General features: G+C 41.1%; 2 protein-coding genes across 3 annotated transcripts in view; one reads left to right on the forward strand and one right to left on the reverse strand.

The window, feature by feature from the left end:
• Nucleotides 1–326: 326 nt before the first annotated feature.
• Nucleotides 327–10,001, forward strand: zhx3b (zinc fingers and homeoboxes 3b; the record flags this gene model as incomplete). Its single annotated transcript, XM_083895588.1, has 6 exons — nt 327–1,067; nt 1,169–1,240; nt 1,333–2,838; nt 4,707–5,450; nt 6,296–6,575; nt 9,768–10,001. 6 exons carry the CDS (start codon nt 327–329, stop codon nt 9,785–9,787), a joined length of 3,363 nt encoding a protein of 1,120 aa, XP_083751714.1. The 3' UTR covers nt 9,788–10,001.
• A 3,360-nt stretch (nt 10,002–13,361) lies between these two features.
• plcg1 (phospholipase C, gamma 1) overlaps nt 13,362–18,758 on the reverse strand; it is a 36,109-nt gene continuing 30,712 nt past the window's right edge. For both annotated transcript variants that reach the window (XM_083895051.1, XM_083895050.1), the window contains exons 30-33: nt 18,101–18,262; nt 17,901–17,989; nt 16,252–16,517; nt 13,362–16,169 (exon numbers count right to left, since the gene is read on the reverse strand). In XM_083895051.1, the coding sequence (XP_083751177.1) occupies nt 16,127–16,169; nt 16,252–16,517; nt 17,901–17,989; nt 18,101–18,262 (560 nt within the window). In that variant the 3' untranslated portion in view covers nt 13,362–16,126. The remainder of the gene's footprint in view (nt 16,170–16,251; nt 16,518–17,900; nt 17,990–18,100; nt 18,263–18,758) is intronic.

Here is an 18,758-nt window from a genome sequence, read left to right on the forward strand (position 1 = left end):
TCCAGCTGTGCATATGTTTTGTCAAGCTGAGAGTACAGCAGTGTAAGCTATACCATCTTATTTCCCCTCCTCTCCCTGCTTCTCCATTTCTTTCCTCTTTGCATACTGTAATAGTGTAATCTTGACAGAAAGCATGAGAACTGACACATGTTCTCCTCTCATTTCCAGGTTTTTAATCAGAAGAGCAGTGAGAACTGCAAGTGGACCTATGGACAACAAGTACCGCGGTCCTCCTTCCCCCACGTCTGGTCTATAGTCGGCTTGCATTCTCGCTCACACCCCACCCACTCTCATTTGTCCAACCCTTCTCACCCTGCGTTCTCACCATGGCTAGCAAAAGGAAATCTACTGTTCCCTGTATGATACCGAGCAAGATTATACGTCCTTCAGAGGAGGTTGAACAGGACATGGTTCTTCTCCGTCAGACCAAGATTTCTGGATTGGAGAAACATGTCCACATAGACCCTGGGGAGTCCTCTAAACCAGAGGCGGCGAACATTGACAAAGAAGGTGCTGGCACTTACACCTGTAAGCCTTGTAACTTTGAAACGCATGATCTAAATTTGTTCTTGGATCACGTCTACAGTGGGCACCCAGACTTTCGCACAGACCCCAGTTTCTTATGTTTGAGCTGTGGGATTTCAGCACCCAAGTTTGAGGGTCTGGCCCTGCACAATGCCAGAGTTCACCCCAGCACGTGGAACACCACTTTACAACTGAGGAAGAAGGACAAAGGGGTTGTGGTGGAGCAGAATCTGATAATTGAGGCAGATTCAGGCAAGGATGCCGAGATTACTATAAGCAAAACCCCCATTATGAGGATGCTGAAGGGCAAGTCGGAGCCCAAGCGGATTGTGGTATCTCAACCAGTCTGCAATGATTCTTCCCCAGACCCTCATTCTGTGTCTTCGTCCAGAGATGTAGAAAGAAAAGAGACTGCTGCAGTGAAGGTCACCCACATTCCCACAATCGTTCAAAATGGAACCACCAAGGTCACCCTATCCTCAGCAATTCAGATAGTTAACGGCTCTGGAGCATTACCTGTGCTCAAAACCCCAATCTCACAGGTGTGTGGTGTTTCTGTTTCTTCTATACACCCAGTTAAGTTATTATTCACATTTTTTATTAAGATATATATATATATATATATATAATCTGTTTGCCACAGGTGGTTTCAGTGGTTCAGAACAGAAGCCCAGTCACAGCCTCCTCTCCCTCCTCCTCTGAAAACCTCCCCAAAGTAATTGTTTTTATTTATATTGTATATTTATCTGTATTGAATTAAGCAGTTAATAGAATCACAATCATCTCCTCTCTAATTTTCCCTGCCAGGTGATGATTCCTTTGAGCAGCATCCCTACATACAGTGCCTCCATGGACTCCTCCTCCTTCTTGAAGACCTCCTTCAATAAGTTCCCGTACCCCACCAAGGCTGAGCTGTGCTACCTGACTGTGGTCACAAGGTTCCCCGAAGAGCAGATAAAGATCTGGTTCACAGCCCAGAGACTTAAACAAGGCATCAGTTGGTCTCCTGAGGAGATCGAGGAGGCCAGGAGAAAGATGTTCAATACCATCATCCAGACGGCACCATCCAGCATGCACAACCAGAGCCAACAAAGTCCAGGCCAGCACACCATCACAGTCCTGCCTGCATCACTGGGGGCTGCTGGTATCCCTCACATCCTGCAAGGGTCTCTTGTCAGCCAAGGCGGGGTAATCGTCACACAGCCTGTAATGGCCAACGGTATCCAGGTCAACAGTGCTCCTGTAGCGCTGGCCGTCACACCTAAACCCCAGGCCGCGGCTCGTCCCATGATGCAGGCGCGGCCTGCTGCAGCCCTGGTGGCAGACAAAGGCGTCAGCATGTTTGTGGGGACAGTGGGCAGCAGCAGCAGTGGGAGCACTGTTATTAGCAGCAGCAAGGGCGGTCGGAGTGGGGGAGGGGCTTTGACCAGCATTGTTAGTAGCAGTCAAGCAAGTGTCATCAACCTTAGTCTTGGAAGCAGTGGTCACAGTAGGGCGAACAGTGTCAATGGTAAACACAGCATAGCTAATGCAGACTGCAGTAACAAGAGTAAAAGGAATGCTAGCAGCCATGTAAATGATAAGAACAGTGATATCAGTGTTGTGCAGAGTGTAACCATGGACAGTAAAAGCACCACAGACGGCAAAAAAGGCAGCAAAAACTGTAACGGCAACAAAAATAACGCAACAAGCATAAGCACAGATGACGTTGACCCTGACCTTCTGTCCTTCAAAATGGAGGATGTTCCTTCTCCTGGCTCCAAATCTTCCTCCCCCTCCCCTTCAGCTCCTATCAGCAGCGCATTTGGCTCGCGGACACCTGTGAACGCATTCCTTGACCCCAGCTTTTTCAAGAGCAAGAAGTCTCAAGAGCAACTCAATGCTCTGAAGGACAGTTTCCAGGTCACTCAGTTTCCCGACCAGGAGGAGGTGGTTCGCCTCACTTCACTGACTGGGCTCGCAGTACGAGAAGTTCGCAAGTGGTTCAGCGATCGGCGCTACCACTTCCGCAACCACAAAGGCCCACGCATAAGCACAGGTGCACAGAGTAATAGGTCTGGCACTAGTGTGGGAACAGGGAGTGGTTCAAGTACACCAGGGAGTGGCACGGCAGGCAGTACCAACCCTGGTGACTTGTCAGAAAGCAGCAGCAGCAGCAATTCTGGTGCTAAAACACCCCAGCACAGCTCTGCAGCTCACAGTCCAACTGCAACACAGACTCCCACTTCACCCACCACACCATCGCGTAGACACCACAGACCACCTTCTCCTGATTTCACAGCTATTCGCTACAAGGAGAGAGAACCACATCAGGTGAGAACATTGAGTGACATAAACCAGGCAGGCCCCTCTAAAATTATTTCCATAATCGATCAGGGGTTTGCTTCAGAAAATGTTGAAAAATGTGGGTCATTTTATTTCCAAACCTGGAAATAATGATGTTCTCAAATTATTTGTTTTGTCCTTAAACCAAAATGAATTTATTTTAATGATTTCTTTATTATATGGAGCAAAACGGCTGAAAATATTCACAAAGAAAAAACAGAAAATGTGCTTTAATTATTAATAAAACACAAACGCATTAAATAATTATCCAAATAGTTACTGATTAATTGGTTCTTTAATGCACACCTAGTCCTGAGTGATCGGTTTACAATGTTCACCTTTAAGTTCAGGTGTGAATGCATATAAATGCATCTAAATCCCAGGCATTTAGACCACCTGCGCAGCTGATGTCCTCTCACCCACTGCAGTTTCACAATGAATCAAAAGTATTTTTTACACTACTCGGGCAATACATTGACAGCTGTATAGAAATGACTCCCATCCTGTGTATATTTAAGCAGTAGTGCGTAAAAAAAAAAGCCCATCAGCTTCTCGCTCTTTCTCAATAGATCCTGTGTTGCATGGCAACGTTTCTGCACTGCACACAGGAAGTGATTGGTTTTATGTCAACTGCAACAATGCTCCACTATGACGATGACTGTAAATGGCATACAAATAAGGTCATTCTTTGTGTAATGTTGCATCGAACAATGGTGCGCACAGAAGAGGCAACCAGGACGCATGCTTTGAGAGTGGTGATGGAGAAGTATAGAGAACGCTTATCGGTGCCAAGACAATGGAATGAAGAAGTGGGGAGTGGCGGAGAAGTATGTGAGGGTGGTGCAGGACATGTATGAGGACAGTGAGACAGTGCTGTACTTGGAGTGCACTTGGTGATGGATGAGGTCAGGCAGGTGTCTTTGTGGACTATGTTTGCAGATGATATTCAAATCTAGTGAGAGTAGGGGACAGGTGGACAAGAGACTGGAGTAGAGGTAGAGAAAGTGGATGAGATTAAATCAACCATCCACAGCAATGGACAGTGAACAATAGAGGTGTAGGAGAGGTACGGTGGTGTGGGTGGAGAAGAGTGTCTGGGCTGATGGATGGCAGCAAAAATGATAGGGGTGGTCTACAAAACCTAATGAGACATGCTATAATGTATGGATTGGAGACAGTGACGCTGTCTAAAAGACAAGAGGCGGAGCTGGAGGTGGCAGAGCTGAAGGTGGCAGAGCTGAATATGCTGAAATTTTTGTTGGGAGTGACCCAACAAAAGGGGGTCTTTTAACAGGACTAGAAATTAGCATATTCAAAAGAGGAATACCACAAAGAAGGTTTATGGATGTTGTGTTGTGAAGGAGGGCATGAAGACAGTTGGTGTAACAGAAGAGGACATAAAGGACAGGATAACATGGAGGTAGATGACCTGCTGTAGGGAGTAGCGGAAAGATTATTACATTTCTCAATGCTTCCCAAAATCCTCAATCCTCATCCTCAAATGTTTTGTCTTGCACAAGACATTCAGTTGACTGTTGTAGAGCAGCAAAGAAAGCAGGAACTATTGTCACCAAACTTGTTTTAATCAAAACATTATTTGTTTGTCTAAACAATTGGAACATTGCAGTTATTGTAGTAATTTATTAATAGTGGATTCATTGATCATTTGGTATTTGGTGCAGCCCTTTTGTGAGCTTAGCTCTGTAACCACCTTCATTTCTGCTGGAAGTTAGTGGTTTGAGGCGTCAAGTAAACTCTGAGATTGGAAAAGTATTTTTGAACAGTGACAGACTTTAAGTGTTACAGATGAGTTTTCTTCAATGTGCTGACCTTGTCCACACCTGTGTCATGTTTAGGTGAAAGCACTCGAGTCCAGTTTCGCCCAGGACCCTGATCCAGCTGAAGAAGAAGTGGACAGACTGCGATCTGAGACCAAGATGACCAGAAGGGAAATCCATGGCTGGTTCTCAGAAAGGAGGAAGAGAGTAGCAGCAGAGAAGAAGAAGGAAGAGGAGGCAGATCGTACAAGAGAGGGGGAGGAAATGGAGTATGACGAGGAGCGTCAGAGAGAGGATGGTTCTGGAGAACTGAAGGTGAACCCCATAAAAATCAATCTGAAGATGCTGAAGGTGACAGAGGCCAGTGGCAAAACGGAGGCAGAAGGGTTGGACACCTCGGTTTCATCGCCTGTGTCCTCCCCAGGCCCCACCTCTTCATCGAACCCCAAATCCTCCCAGTCCTCTACCTTAACACACAAACCCTCCCTGTCCTCCACCACTGCTCTCAAACTATCGCACTCGCCCAAACCCTCAACTGGCCGAGGTAAGAAGACCGCAGAGCAACTTCACATGCTCAAACAAGTCTACGCTCGCACCCAGTGGCCGTCTGCTGCCCAGTATGATGACCTCATCTTGGTGTCTGGACTGTCCAGACCGGAAGTGGTGCGCTGGTTTGGAGACTGTCGCTACGTGCAGAAAAATGGTCAACTGAAGTGGCTGGAGGAGTATCAGAAGACAGCTCTGGAGGACGAACTGCTGAGGGACAAAACACAAATCCTCCAGACCCACTTGGAAAACCACGGCATGCTGGACGAAACACAGGTACTGACCACAACATCAACACGCTTTATAAGAGCAGTTCATTCATTCTGTGCCTAGATGACAGATATGACCGGAGGGTTTTTGCTCTAAAAAGTCAGTCTTTTGTTCACTATAACTGTGTTTCCATCGAGTGGAACGGTTCGCTCTCAGGATGGTATGTCATTTTTTGTTTTTGCGTTTCCATGAGGAATAGTACCAAATTAATCAACCCGTACTGTTCCATTGTTTTGGCACCCTTCCCTTGGGGCACCAGAGTAAAATGGTAGGGTCAGGTTGGAGCTAGACCGGCTCCACCCACGCCCGTCAGCTGATTGGGGCAAATGAAAAATGTCTCTTCCACTTGCAGTCTGTTCTCATACAAATCTTGATGTATTTTTGAGACAAACGAGCTGCTGTATGTCCTCCATTGTTGTCTGTTGTGTCGCATTTGATACCGTCGTTGGTTGCCTCGATACAGCATCACCAGCCAGTGGGCACGGCCCACACTCTGCCTACCAACTAAAGGTTCAGCTCTCATTCGAAATGCAAGCCTGACCCAGGGCTGTACCATTCCAAAGTGCATCGTACTGTACCAAACTGCACCGTACCATGAGTGAAACGCAGCAAATGACCTGTGTATTGACATCAGTCCTCTGACAGAAGCAGATCTAACAGAATTCAGTTCTGAATGTCTTGGGATCTGATCACAAAAAAAAACAAATTTGGAGGGGGTTTTGAAGATGTCTGTCCACATTCCTGAGCATGAACACAATATGTCCTGAGGACACATCAGAGACCACCTCCTCAGCTGTAATCTTGTAATAATTGATGAACAGAAATGTAAAAATTCATTGTTTTCTTCACAGTTGCAGGATCTGGTACAGCAGAGCGGCTTAACTGCAGACCTGGTCAAACACTGGTTCGCCACCAAGGCCACTTTACTCCAGGCGGAACCAAGAAATCACGTCAACGCTTACGTCACAGAACTGGAAAGCGTGGCCGCCGAGCCGCACGCGACAGGCTCCTCCCCTCTGGAGTCCCAGCCGGGAGGAGGAAGTGAGGAGAAGATGGAGCAGTCGGTGTGTGGTGCTGTTGCGGCAGACGCAGAGGAAGTCAACGATGACAAGACCTTGGATCCCAGCGAAGGTAGTCACCAAGTCTTTAAATAATATATTGTAGCACAATATTGGCTGAAACAATCAGATATGATGCAAATATAGTTAAATATAAATGTGATTCCTCAATCACAGACACAGAGCTCACTGCAGGGCTATTGAGGCCACTCCCCCTACATGCAATGTCACATGACCTCACAGATGATTTACACACATGAACTTATTAAAGTTACAGTACCAGGACTAAATAAAGTCAAGAAAGTTTTGATGATATTATGAGGTAGATATCTGGTCAATGATGTTAAAGTTTAACTAGCAACTATTTAAAATCTATTACGGTAGTTGACTAGCCCGTAAACCAGTTAAGCTAAATGTAAGTTTAGCGAGCACCATTCCATTTAAGAGGCTAGCTTATCATGGAGCTAGCTTTCATTTAAGAGGATAGCGTATCATGGTGCTAGCTTGGGTGCTATCTTTCATTTAAGAGGCTTTATTATAATTTAAGAGGCTTGCAGCTAGCACCATTTCATTTAAGAGGCTTTTTTAGAAGCTAACATAAAGGAACTAGTTTATAATTTAAGAGACTAGTTTATAATTTATGAGGCTACCTTTATAATTTAAGGAACTAGTTTATAAGTGAAGAGATCTTATAATTTAAGAGGCTATCGTATAATTGAAGAGACTAGCTTATAATATAAGGAACTATCTTATAATTTAAGAGGCTAGCAGCTAGCATCATTTAATTTATAGCTTAGCTTATCATGGTGCTAGCTTTCATTTAAGAGGCTAGCTGGTCATTTAAAAGGCTAACAGCTAGCACCATTTAAAGGGGCTAATTTATCATGGTGCTAGCTACCTGGAATATGATGCTGTATCTGGAATTTTTCCCAAATTCCTAAACTAAAGTTTTCATAGAGTTTCTGGAAATTTGCCAGGAATGTTTTGCCTCTAAATGTGACACAAACACCAGGACTGCAACCATTCTTCAACTAATCTGGTAGTTTATTTTGTATTTTTTTATTATTAAAACAAGCTCTCTGATTCTTCAACTTAATGTGAGTTTCTTTCTGTTGTTTTGTTGTTCTGTTTTTTTTGCTCCTTATTTTCTTCACAGCTTCAGACCCAAACTCAGCTCAACAAACACAAAAACACGTCATCTAACTGAAATGAAAATGAGCTGAGCTGATGTTTGTTCACATTAGTTAAAGACAAAGCTAATGTTTGCTTTTTTTTTAATCATCACTATCAGATTATTAGTTCTTCGACTTAACTTTTTTGTTCTCAGAAATGTTTGCTGGGAAAGTGAAGTCTTTTAATCCAAAAGTTAATAAAACAAGGTTTAGTTTTTCCATGACCCGTTTTCATGTATTTAGTCTATACATACATTATATATTCAATATTGTTTGGACAAAATGTCCTGCATCATGAGTGACACACACGTTCGTCCCTCGATCCTCAGGCAGGGGGGGCAAGGCTGTTAAGCACAACTTCATTATGGATTTAACTTTATACTTATAAAGTATTCTAATGTAGTATTATAGTATTATTCTCTCTCTGTGTGTCCTTTTAAACGCTGCTCATGTACCCAGAGTGCTGCATTTCGTTTTGTCACGTCGCAGGTGGAAATTACAATTAATCCATTTATTGGTTTTGGGCATAAAATGGTGGGAAATGTGGAATCAAAACTCAAAATGATGACTGAAGTTAACTGTAAACCACTTTCATGGTGAATTTGATCAGTTTAAATGTGAATATTTCCTGGTTTCTTTGCTCCGTATAACAGAAATAAATCATTAACAAATCATTAATTTTGATTTGTGGACAAAATAAAACATTTGGTAAATCAACGTTTTTCCACATTGTCGTACATTTTGTGGACCAAACAAGTCCTGCTTAATCAAAAATAATTGCCCTAAAATCCACATAGATCTTAATAATTATATCTGCGAGAAATGCGGATATTATGTAATCAGTCTCGCGCGTCCGCGTCATCTTCCGCGTCCGCAGATTTTAGCCGTTAACGCGATAACTGGAAAGGCGTTTGAGATAACATATTTTTTTTTTTTTTTTATGGGTCACATACCCCCTGTAGATGATCCCTATTGATTTTGAGCTGTCTACCATTATTATTAATTAGTTAATTAATTATATAATGATATAAAAACCATATTTTCGCCTGTATCTTCCAAAGTATTGCAGGTATTGGCTTCAAATTTTGCATGGGCATCACATACCACCTGAGCATTATCCCTATCTTTGTAGCTTTATTATTAATTAATATATTATGCTAAAAACACATTTTCGGCTTTATCGCCTTCAAATTTTGTACAATGATTCATGTAACAACTATCTACAAGTACAATCATTATTACTTTGACTATGATTGGTAATAGTTACACAATAAGTTAACTGGTTAACTTATTAGTGAACACAGAAAAAATAGTTAAGGCATTTTTTCTTTATTATTGAGCTCATTTGGACACATTGAGGATATCATGGGTTTATTTAGCACTTATTCATAATATTTATTACATTATAATATACATTTATTAATTATCATATAAAAAATAGTTAAGCCTCCATTTCTTTATTAATGCATTGAATGGAAAATTTGAACATATTGTATGCTTTTTCATGAAATTGAATAAACATAGTGTATGCTTTTTCATGAAATTTGGACACTTTGAAGATATGGCAGGTGTGGTTAGCATTTTAATATTCATAATATTTAACAAGGTATAATAGGTGAACTAGTTTTATTAAAAACTAGAGAGAAATTTATGAGTTCAGGTATTCTGTGTTCAATATCGAGTTTATATGGATACTTTGAACATGTATAAAGTGTAGTCAGCATTATATCATAATATTTAACAGTTATTTTGTTGAATTTATTAATAATTAATTTAAACAGTTGGTGGCAGGTGCGAGTGCGTATACTTTGGGTATATTGGACAAGTTCGCGGATATACCCCTTGCTGTCGGCCCCCCGACAGCGTAGGCTAGTTTTCAGCCAATTTTGTTTGGGGACCCCCCAAAAATTCCTGCGACCCATCCGGAGGTTGTGACCCAGTGTTTGGGAAACAATAAATACATACATATATATATACATATACATATACATATACATATATACATATATACATACATATGTATATATTAATAAAACACTTTAGGGACATTTGTGGACATATCTCATTTTTTTTTCTCCCCTTTTTTTCCACAGGAGGTGACAGACAATTTTAGTCTGAAGATGGCGCTCACGTGCAGGTGGTTGGACTCTTTGTGTCTGGAGTCGGAGGAAAAGGCGGCACACGCTGTTACTGGATCACTGGATCGAAAACACAGACATCCTTCATTCCTTCATTCCCCCCCCCCCACTGTCTCAGTCACACCCTCAGAGGTAGTGATGACCTCTATGTGAGACGACCGTTAAAACCACCACCAGTGTCCTCTTCACGTCCACCATTTTACCTTGAGAATGCAGTGAAGGTGTGAACCACGAGGACGAGGAGGAGGAGGAGGAGGAGGAGGAGGAGGAGGAGGAGGAGGAGGAGGAGGAGGAGGAGGAGGAGGAGGAGGAGGAGGAGGAGGAGGAGGAGGAGGAGGAGGAGGAGGCAGACTGAGGCGCTTCTCTGCAGCGTCACTTCACTTCACCTGCTGGATTCAAACAAAAGCAAAAACACAACAACGTAGACGTGGAGGGGAAGAACAAAATGAGTTAAAAAAACAAAAAGGGAGAAGACTTAGTCATCAGCAGACATGTTGGTGTTCAGGTTATCGATCAAGTCAACTTTCAACAAACAGCCCCAGGGTGTTTTTTTAACGGCCTTAAAGGAAACTTTCTTTCCCCCTCCTTCCTGCTCTCTCTCTTTTTTTTTTTGCAAACACCCTCGCTCAGCTGTTCACCCGGACACTGATCCCTTCATTTTTCATTTCTCGGGCTGAGCGGACGCATGAAAACGAGAGACCGCCTCGTTCTGTCCCAGACAAACAAAACGATAAAAACGTAGACAGGAGGACGCGGTAGATGAAGACTTTGTGGAATCATGGTTTGTGTCGTAGCATCGACTGTGCTGCTGCTGCTGCTGCTGCTGCTGCTGCTGCTTCTTCTTTAGCGTCGCTGACGTGTACTAAAGTACATACGTTTTGTCATCGTGGAACTTTCTTATGAAATAAATTTGACTGTAAAAGAGCTGTGAAACTTTTAGCAGAGTTCCATAACTTAGGCTTGATGTATAATTTTTACAAACTGTATTTGCAGAATAAATAAGAATGTAATAAAAACGTGTGGCCTCTGTGCCTCATTGGACAAAATAATCCCTTGAAATAAAACATCAAATATTTATTATTGTCCAGAAACTTTCCAGCATGAATGTGATGCAGTGTAGTTTTTCTACACTGTCCTGCTGTGTTAATAAGGGCTGGACATCATTTGATTTCAGAACAATTACATTCTCAATGAATCAAATCGTCATTTGTATCAGAAAATGTTAAAATGTTGATTTGTGTTTCTCAAATGTCTCTTTTAGAGCTGAAACGATAACTTGATTAATCGTCAACTCTTAATAATTGATTAATCAAATAATGAATTAATTTAACAATCAACAATTTGGATAATCTTTTTCATTATTGAAACAAGATTTCTGATTGTTTTAGCTTCCTAAATGTGAATATTCTCTTTGTTTCTTTGCTCCATGTAACAAAGAAATCATTCAAACTGAATCATTTTGGTTTGTGGACAAAAACAAGACGTGTTTGACAAAATATTTTATGGCGATTACTCGATTAATCGTGAAAATAATAGTTAGTTACAGCTCTAGTCTTGTTTTGTTCACAAACTTGAATGAATCAAGTTTGAATTATTTTTGGCAACACTTTATAGTAAGTGCACACTATTAGCTTTAGATAAGCATTAATAAATATTGAAGTCATCATTTTTAACACATCAATACTCATTTCTTATAAACACAGTTATAAATGTTTTACTCATGTACTGAGCGACTGCTGGACACAGAGAGACAGCAGTCTCTTGTAAGTCAAAGAGCTGTCAAAAATGCAGATTGGCTGCTTGAGTACAGCAGCTATTTGGACACTGTTCCTCAGCTGATGGGATGAGTAAAACATTTATAAGTGTGTTTATAAACTACATACTAATGAGTATGTGTTGTAAATGATGAATTCAATATTTAGTAATGCTAATAGTGTGTACTTATTATAAAGTGTTACCAAATTTGTTCTTTGTGGAGCTAATGAGATGAAAGAAAAAAAAATCACATTCTAAAAGCTCGAAAACCAGATTACTTGTTTAAATAATTTTTGTTTTTCAAAGTTGATTATTAATTTAGTGATCAATTAATCGTTGCAGCTGTAGACATTTCAGTTAGTTCACCAATTTTGCGTGGATGTGGAGGAAAAAAAAGCTCTCCACAAATTATTTTTGTAGTTTTAAATTCAGAAATGAAATGAGATGTTTGCCAATGCCTTCACTGAAGAATCTACTAGTGACTCTTACCATGTTTTCAGCTTCACTGCTCTCTCTGATGTGGCTAGAATTTGTAAAAAAAAACGAACCAAGTTAACAAAAGCAAATAATCACAAACATATTATGAATCAATATCAGAGCTTTTAAATTAAGTTCAACCCCATTGTTTCCATTACTTTGTTAAAACGTAGAGCATGGGTCTCTGGCGGCCCTAAACATGACTCAGTCTTGTTTTTTCACATTTTGGGGACTGGTATGGCCCACTGAGTCCCAAATATAAGTACTAAAAGATTAAAAAGTTCATGTAAATAACATGTTATAATCAAAACATGGCCCACGACCTCAGCGTCTTTTAAACACAGTGTGTAGCTGAGGCACAGCTGCCAGCGAGGTGATTTGGTGAATATATGTTTGCTAGTAATGTTTATTATAACAGTAATAAGACATTTGGTCATAATTATCCCAATATTAAATGTATCATATACAACACATTACATATATAAATACGCTACAAATGGCAGTGGCCGAAACGGCTCCTGGTACGAATTTTAATTACATTTGTCCACACTATTATTTATGTAATTTAAAATAAATATTAATACATAATACATTTAGCATCATAGTATTAAAAATACGTGTGATATCATGATGCAATGTTGTGAACAGTTGTTTTCCCCCCCCCCACTTTTTGTTCTCTAGGCCGGCCCCCTCTTGACCACAAAAGATGCACATTGGGCCCCAGGTCATTTGAGTTTGAGACCCCTGACGTAGACAATATACAGAGGCTATAGGAATGTGCAATACAGAGTTTCTAATGTCCTTTTTTCACCAACTACATTAATACACACTACATAAAATCAGATTGAATTAGTGAAATTTAGAAATATCACAGTTCAGAGTTTTACAAACAAAAATCTAAGAAAAAAACAATTTATCTATTTTAAATCACTACTAAAATAGAAATTATATTAAATGAATCATAACGACAACAGATGAGATGGAAAACAAAACAAAAAAAACTTACCATGGGTGTTACAATGTTCTTGCTTTAAAAGCTAAAACAATCAACTTGTCAATTAATCAATGATTAAAATAGTTGCAGATTAACTTTAAACTTTCTCAGAGAAGTAAAAAAAAAAGAAGCAATATTTGTTATATTTCTTGGAACAGCTTCTATTATTTGAACATAGTCAACTCTGTTTCTAATGCTGATGAAAGCAAACTATAAAATAAATAGTGTAAGTGAATTGTAAAGCAGAGAAGAACAACGTGGTGTTAAGTAGTATTTTATTTTTCAGGCTTGAATATGTTTCATATGAAAGGCAAACATTTTAAATGAATACTTTTCCTCTCCAGAGTTGAGGCACATGACCGAGAGGTCGACTGTAAATGAGACTCGTTCGTAAGAAAACAGTCACAAAATAAAAAAAGACACATTAAGCCCCGCCCCCCTTCCCTCCATCACACAGATGGTCCTCCTGCCAATGCACAAGAAAAAAAAAAAACCATAACAGGAGGAGTCAAGGATGGATCCAACTGTGTGGGTGTCCCTGTGTCTGTGCAGGGCGCTTTAAGTCCAGCAGGGGGCGTGCGACTTATGACGTGTACAAAGATGGAGGCACATGGACATTAGCAAAACAATCAGAGCAGTGGAGCGAAGGAGGAGGGGGAGCTCGTCGCCATCGACTGCCCCGAGAAACTGAGAATAACATGGTTCAACTTTGGGATTAAAATAAAAAAAAAGAATTTAAAAAAAGGTTTCTTTAAAGACCTTAATCATTCACAACCATATGGCTTCGGTGTTTCCACGTCATCACACGGAGACAAAAACCTGTGAGAACATGAACAGTGGGGATTAACACAGACCTCGGGCAGAATTATCAACAACTATGACCATGTTTACTCCCACACACGTTCTCACAGGAGCCGAGAACTCCTTTACAGACGAAGGGAAAGGTTTGAATGGAAGAAGTAAAGAGGATGTTACACAAACTCATGGGGCAGTGGTGATTTAAAGCTGCCATCAGTGAGTTCAAATCTCTGTTAAAGGTCCAGTGTGTTAGCAGCAGACTCACTCCGCTCACTCCTCCCTTTACACCGCAAAAGATGTCGTTCTGTGTTCGCGTAACATGCTTTCTCCACGTGAAACGTGCGCTTTGGTGGCCGTAGAAACAGGGTTACACAAGATGGCTGCCTCTGTAAAGCCTAAAATACAAGAGGGCGTATTTTAAGGCATCAAAATCCAATAGCGTTTTTATATAAAGTGATTACACACTTAATACCTTTTAAGTAGGTTTGTATTCTCTGTGGTTTCTGTAAACAAACCCTGTTAAAGTTACACACTGGACCTTTAAATAGCTTCATACTGCATCAGTTCTCAGTGATCTCGGCCTCCTTTACACATGACATTAAAACTTGTTTTCTGTGACTGCAGTGGGACGGCACCCTGATGACTTGTGAGCACAGGTGTAAACACCACGCCCGGACGGATTGTTGTCCGATCTGCCAAACCACTTTTGGGAAGTGGGTCAGAGACGCATTATGAACTCACTGAACACAAGTGTAACAGAACGGTTTTGCACTCAAAGCGGGGGAAGAGCAAAGAGGAGTCGATACGATAGCACTGTGGTCTAGAGGGAGTGGTGACGTTAGAGTAGGGATCAGAGAGCCATCTGGAGAAACACGTTTATACCTGGTGTAAATGTGGTGAATCTGATCTGTATCTGATCACAGAAAACACTTTTCTAATGCCAGGTGTAGAGGGCGTCAGCAGCTTTAACTCGTGGAAACTTAAAATCGAGTGCCGTGACATTGACAGCTGCAGAAGTGGTTACTCTGGCAAACAGGAAACACCTTCACTTGGACATTAAAAAACAATTTAGGAGACGCTTCTTGGTGCTTAATTTAGTGCCAATGTCGTTCATCCACATGATCAGAAACATTCACTTATAAACCCTGTCAATTTAGAGCTGCACAGCACAGCTGGAACAAACCACAGCTCAGATTTACACTTATTATTGTACACACACGAAAATGTGTTGATATAAGCTCATGGAACTCTATCAGTATTTGAATATATTACTCAGCGCCGTTATCGTTTTAGTCGACAGGTTTACATGTTAGTGTTAAAAAAAGAACAATATGAGATTTATGAACATGTTTATGAGCCGATTCTCTGAACGCAGCCTTGTTTTGGGGTCAAATTATGACATCACGAGGTGTGAAAACGATTAGTGAAGGAGACGAATGTATGAATGTGTCACACTGGACATGGAATGATGTGCACTTTCCTTTTTTTGGAATGTTAATTAGAAATGATGTTATTTCTGCGTGTGCAAAGAGAACATAAACCATTTCCTTCTCTCCCTCTGCTTCTAAAAGCAGGTTTACCACTTCCTCCATTTCAATGAAAACTAAAGATTTAAATAAAGGATCAGGGTGGGTTAGACTCCACGAAGCAACGAGAGAGAGAGAGATGTTGAAAACAGCCATAGAGAGCCCTCATGTTTGACACATATACATAACAAAAGAAGTCACATTATGAACGTTTTAAAGGTTTAAATAATTAGAATAATTAAAAACATGGAGACAGGAACTCTTTGAGAGCAGGTCAGCTGCTGCTGCTGCTTTTCTCTGGCCAACAGCGGAGCAGGAATAAATATATAAATGTTCAGATGTTGTTGAATTGAGGAGAGCGACAGGAAACGGAACTGGAAACAGTTTCAAACCTAAACCTTTAAAAAAAAAAAGAAGAAGAAGCTAACTCTCTCTCTTTTTTCTCTCCTCTTCACCTCCTGACTGAGCTGCTGCTGTTGTTGTTCACGCCTGACCGCCTGCTAAATGTGACCGCTCCAGAGATGGAAGTTAGGTTCAGCTCTTGTGTTTCTCCCCCCACAGCCTCTCCTTTCCTCGGGCGAGCGCTCAGAGAGCGGCAGGGTTGTTGGGAGAGTGAAGGCAGGGAGGGAGAGCTGCCTGAAATGTAGGCCAAAAGCGGTGGCGGGCGTTTCCATGGAAACAGTGTTCACAGCAGTGAGTGACATCATCGGTACGAGGAGAGGCGGCTGGGTGGGGAGGGGCTTTTCGGGCTGATTGGCTTGGACTCAGACGCGGTTCTCTCCGCCCACTCTGGTCCTCTGCAACATCCTGAGGTAAAGACAAAGCGTCTAGAAGCTTCTCCCGTTTAAGAAAAAAAAATCATATAAAAACAGCACAGTCAGACACTCACCGACTGTTCTGAGGGTCCATGTGGTCCAGCAGTGTCTCCTGGGAAACCCTGAAGTCGTCCAGAGGAGACTGATAGCGAGGCTCGAAGGAGGCGTCCATGCCTCTGAAGGCCAGAGCCTGGGCCGGAGACTGAGGGAGAGTGGACATGCTGGAGGTTGTCGAAGACACCAGGCTCAGCTCCCCGAGGCGTTCGTGTCCACCGGCTTGGGCCGACACCGAAGTGGCCCCGACCGCGAGGAAAGGACTCAGGGCTTCTCCGTTCTCCTCCTGAGACAATACGTGAAAATGTAGACCTCATTTTTCTCTTTTCTGTTTCCATTCACAGCTGTTCAGAGAATACTGGAGGTTAACAGTAGGTGGAGCTAAAATCACATCATGTTCAAAACGTTTCCACAACATTGTACCCAACATTCATGTCTTCAAGTAGTTTAACAAAGGTTGACCCCGATAGTGACCAAAGGACTCTTGCTTTGATATTACATCATTTCTTATGGCATCTTTCCACCGGCTCGACTCGCCTCAGCACGGCAAAGTTGGGTTTCCACGAGCATAGTACCTTTTTTTTGTACCTGCTCTGGCGTGCTGAGTCGAAACTATGCGTGACGTCGTCAGACTGGCAGCTACTGATTGGTCAGAGTGCCGTCACAGTAAGAGACATCCGACACAAGAATCAAGCCGAACAAAGCCGAACTGTAGATCAGTTGTGGGTTAATCTCCAACAATTATCAGGGAAATGTCATAATGCGTATTATGAACATAATGCATGCCTCGCTTATCACGTGACACTCATGCAGCGTGGAGTCTTTTCCCAGAGCAGTCCCTCATTAAAAACTTCTCTTAAACGTTCACATTAAGTTGACTCCAAATTTTATAATGTTTCCAGGAAACCCTGTAAAACCTGGCTGTTTTTCAGTGTTTATTGATGCTTTATTGCCGCACAGCACTTTGGTCTACAGACTATAACTATAGAACGTTTTAAATATGCTTTGGCATTGACTTTCCTTCTGACATAGGGCTGGACAATTTTGGAGGGAGTATAGCACTGTTTTGTTTTTTGAAAAAGAAGAGTATTTTGTTTTGATATTGCCTGTGTTATTTGTGTTTTTTGCAAGTTGTGCAGCAGTGCAAGTAGATTGGTTATATATTGTTTTTATTGGTATCACTATTTTAATTTACTATTATTATTATTATTATTATTATTATTGTACTTGTTACTCATTTATTTCTGCCTGTTCTTTTAAGTTGTATTTGAGTTTTGGTGGTTCAATAAATACTCAAGTTTTGAAATGAATGAATTTCAATGTCAATCAAAAATAATTGGGATTATAATTTTTGCCATAATCGTCCAGCCCTACTCCGACATCATTTTATGTTGTTTATGCTGTTGTTGTTTTTAAAATGCTTTATACATAAAGTTGGATTGGATAATCTTCCAACACAAATTTAATCAAATGGAACAGCACAAGTTGTAGAGAACGGACGTGACTAAATAAGCTTGTGATTCTTCCTACTGCTTTTCAGACTTTTATTTTTTAACTCCTTACAATTTTGACTATGTTTGTTTTATTTTTTGGTGTGTTTATGTTTACATGTTTGAAAGCCTTCATTCATTCATTCAAGTCAGGCTTGTCCAAACAAACCACGGCTCACCCTTCCTCTGATGACATCCATGTGGACCAACAGAGAAGCCAACTCCAGATCCTCATTGTAGCTGTTCTTCAGAGGCACTGAGCGGTAACCTGGAGAGGAAATCAGACTTTTAAAATCTTTTTTAATCACAGTACATAGTCACAAGAACAAATATTCAACTGTTAACTGGTTGAGCATGTAGTGTTTTGCTGCTGCGTTACCTGTCTTCAGACCATGAATGGGGAATGTGGCCTGGGCCAAGAAGTTTTGGTCACTGAACATGTCGATCTCATACACTACGAAGCGCAGGAAGGCAAAGGCAGAGTTGCACACTGTGAAACGGAATGGCTTTGGGGGCCACGTTGGGTTCAGACCGTTATCAGCTGCAGAACAGGAAAAGACGATGGAAGAAAATAAAAACATGTAACCACCAATTTTTTTATAAAAAGAGAAACAAAAATCCTGGAAAGTGCTTCACATGATGAAGATGATTTTTCAACTGTGTGAATGTGTGTGAGTGTGTGTACATGCATGACTAGATACCTGCATTTATTTACACATTTGTTTTTATATCATTCCAGTTTGCACCCATGTCCAGAATGCACTTTCATTTCTTAACAGCTTGCTTACATTGTGTGTTTGTTTGTTTTGTTTTTAATGACTGCTATTTCAGCCCTTGAATTCCACCCTTTTGAGTGGATTCAGCAGCAAGAATGTCCTAATATGACATTCATTAAAACATGATTAGAGTTATGGTAGCTGTGAAGCTCTAAATGAGACTTGTGTGCATTTAGAGTAAAATGTCACAATAATAAGTGTGCACAATAGCAAAATATCTTTAGGGACTTTAGGGGTTATGTAGTTTAATTCTTATGTTTA

Source organism: Microchirus variegatus (genome assembly GCF_963457635.1).
Source record: "Microchirus variegatus genome assembly, chromosome: 9".
In the NCBI taxonomy this organism is placed as follows: domain Eukaryota; kingdom Metazoa; phylum Chordata; class Actinopteri; order Pleuronectiformes; family Soleidae; genus Microchirus; species Microchirus variegatus.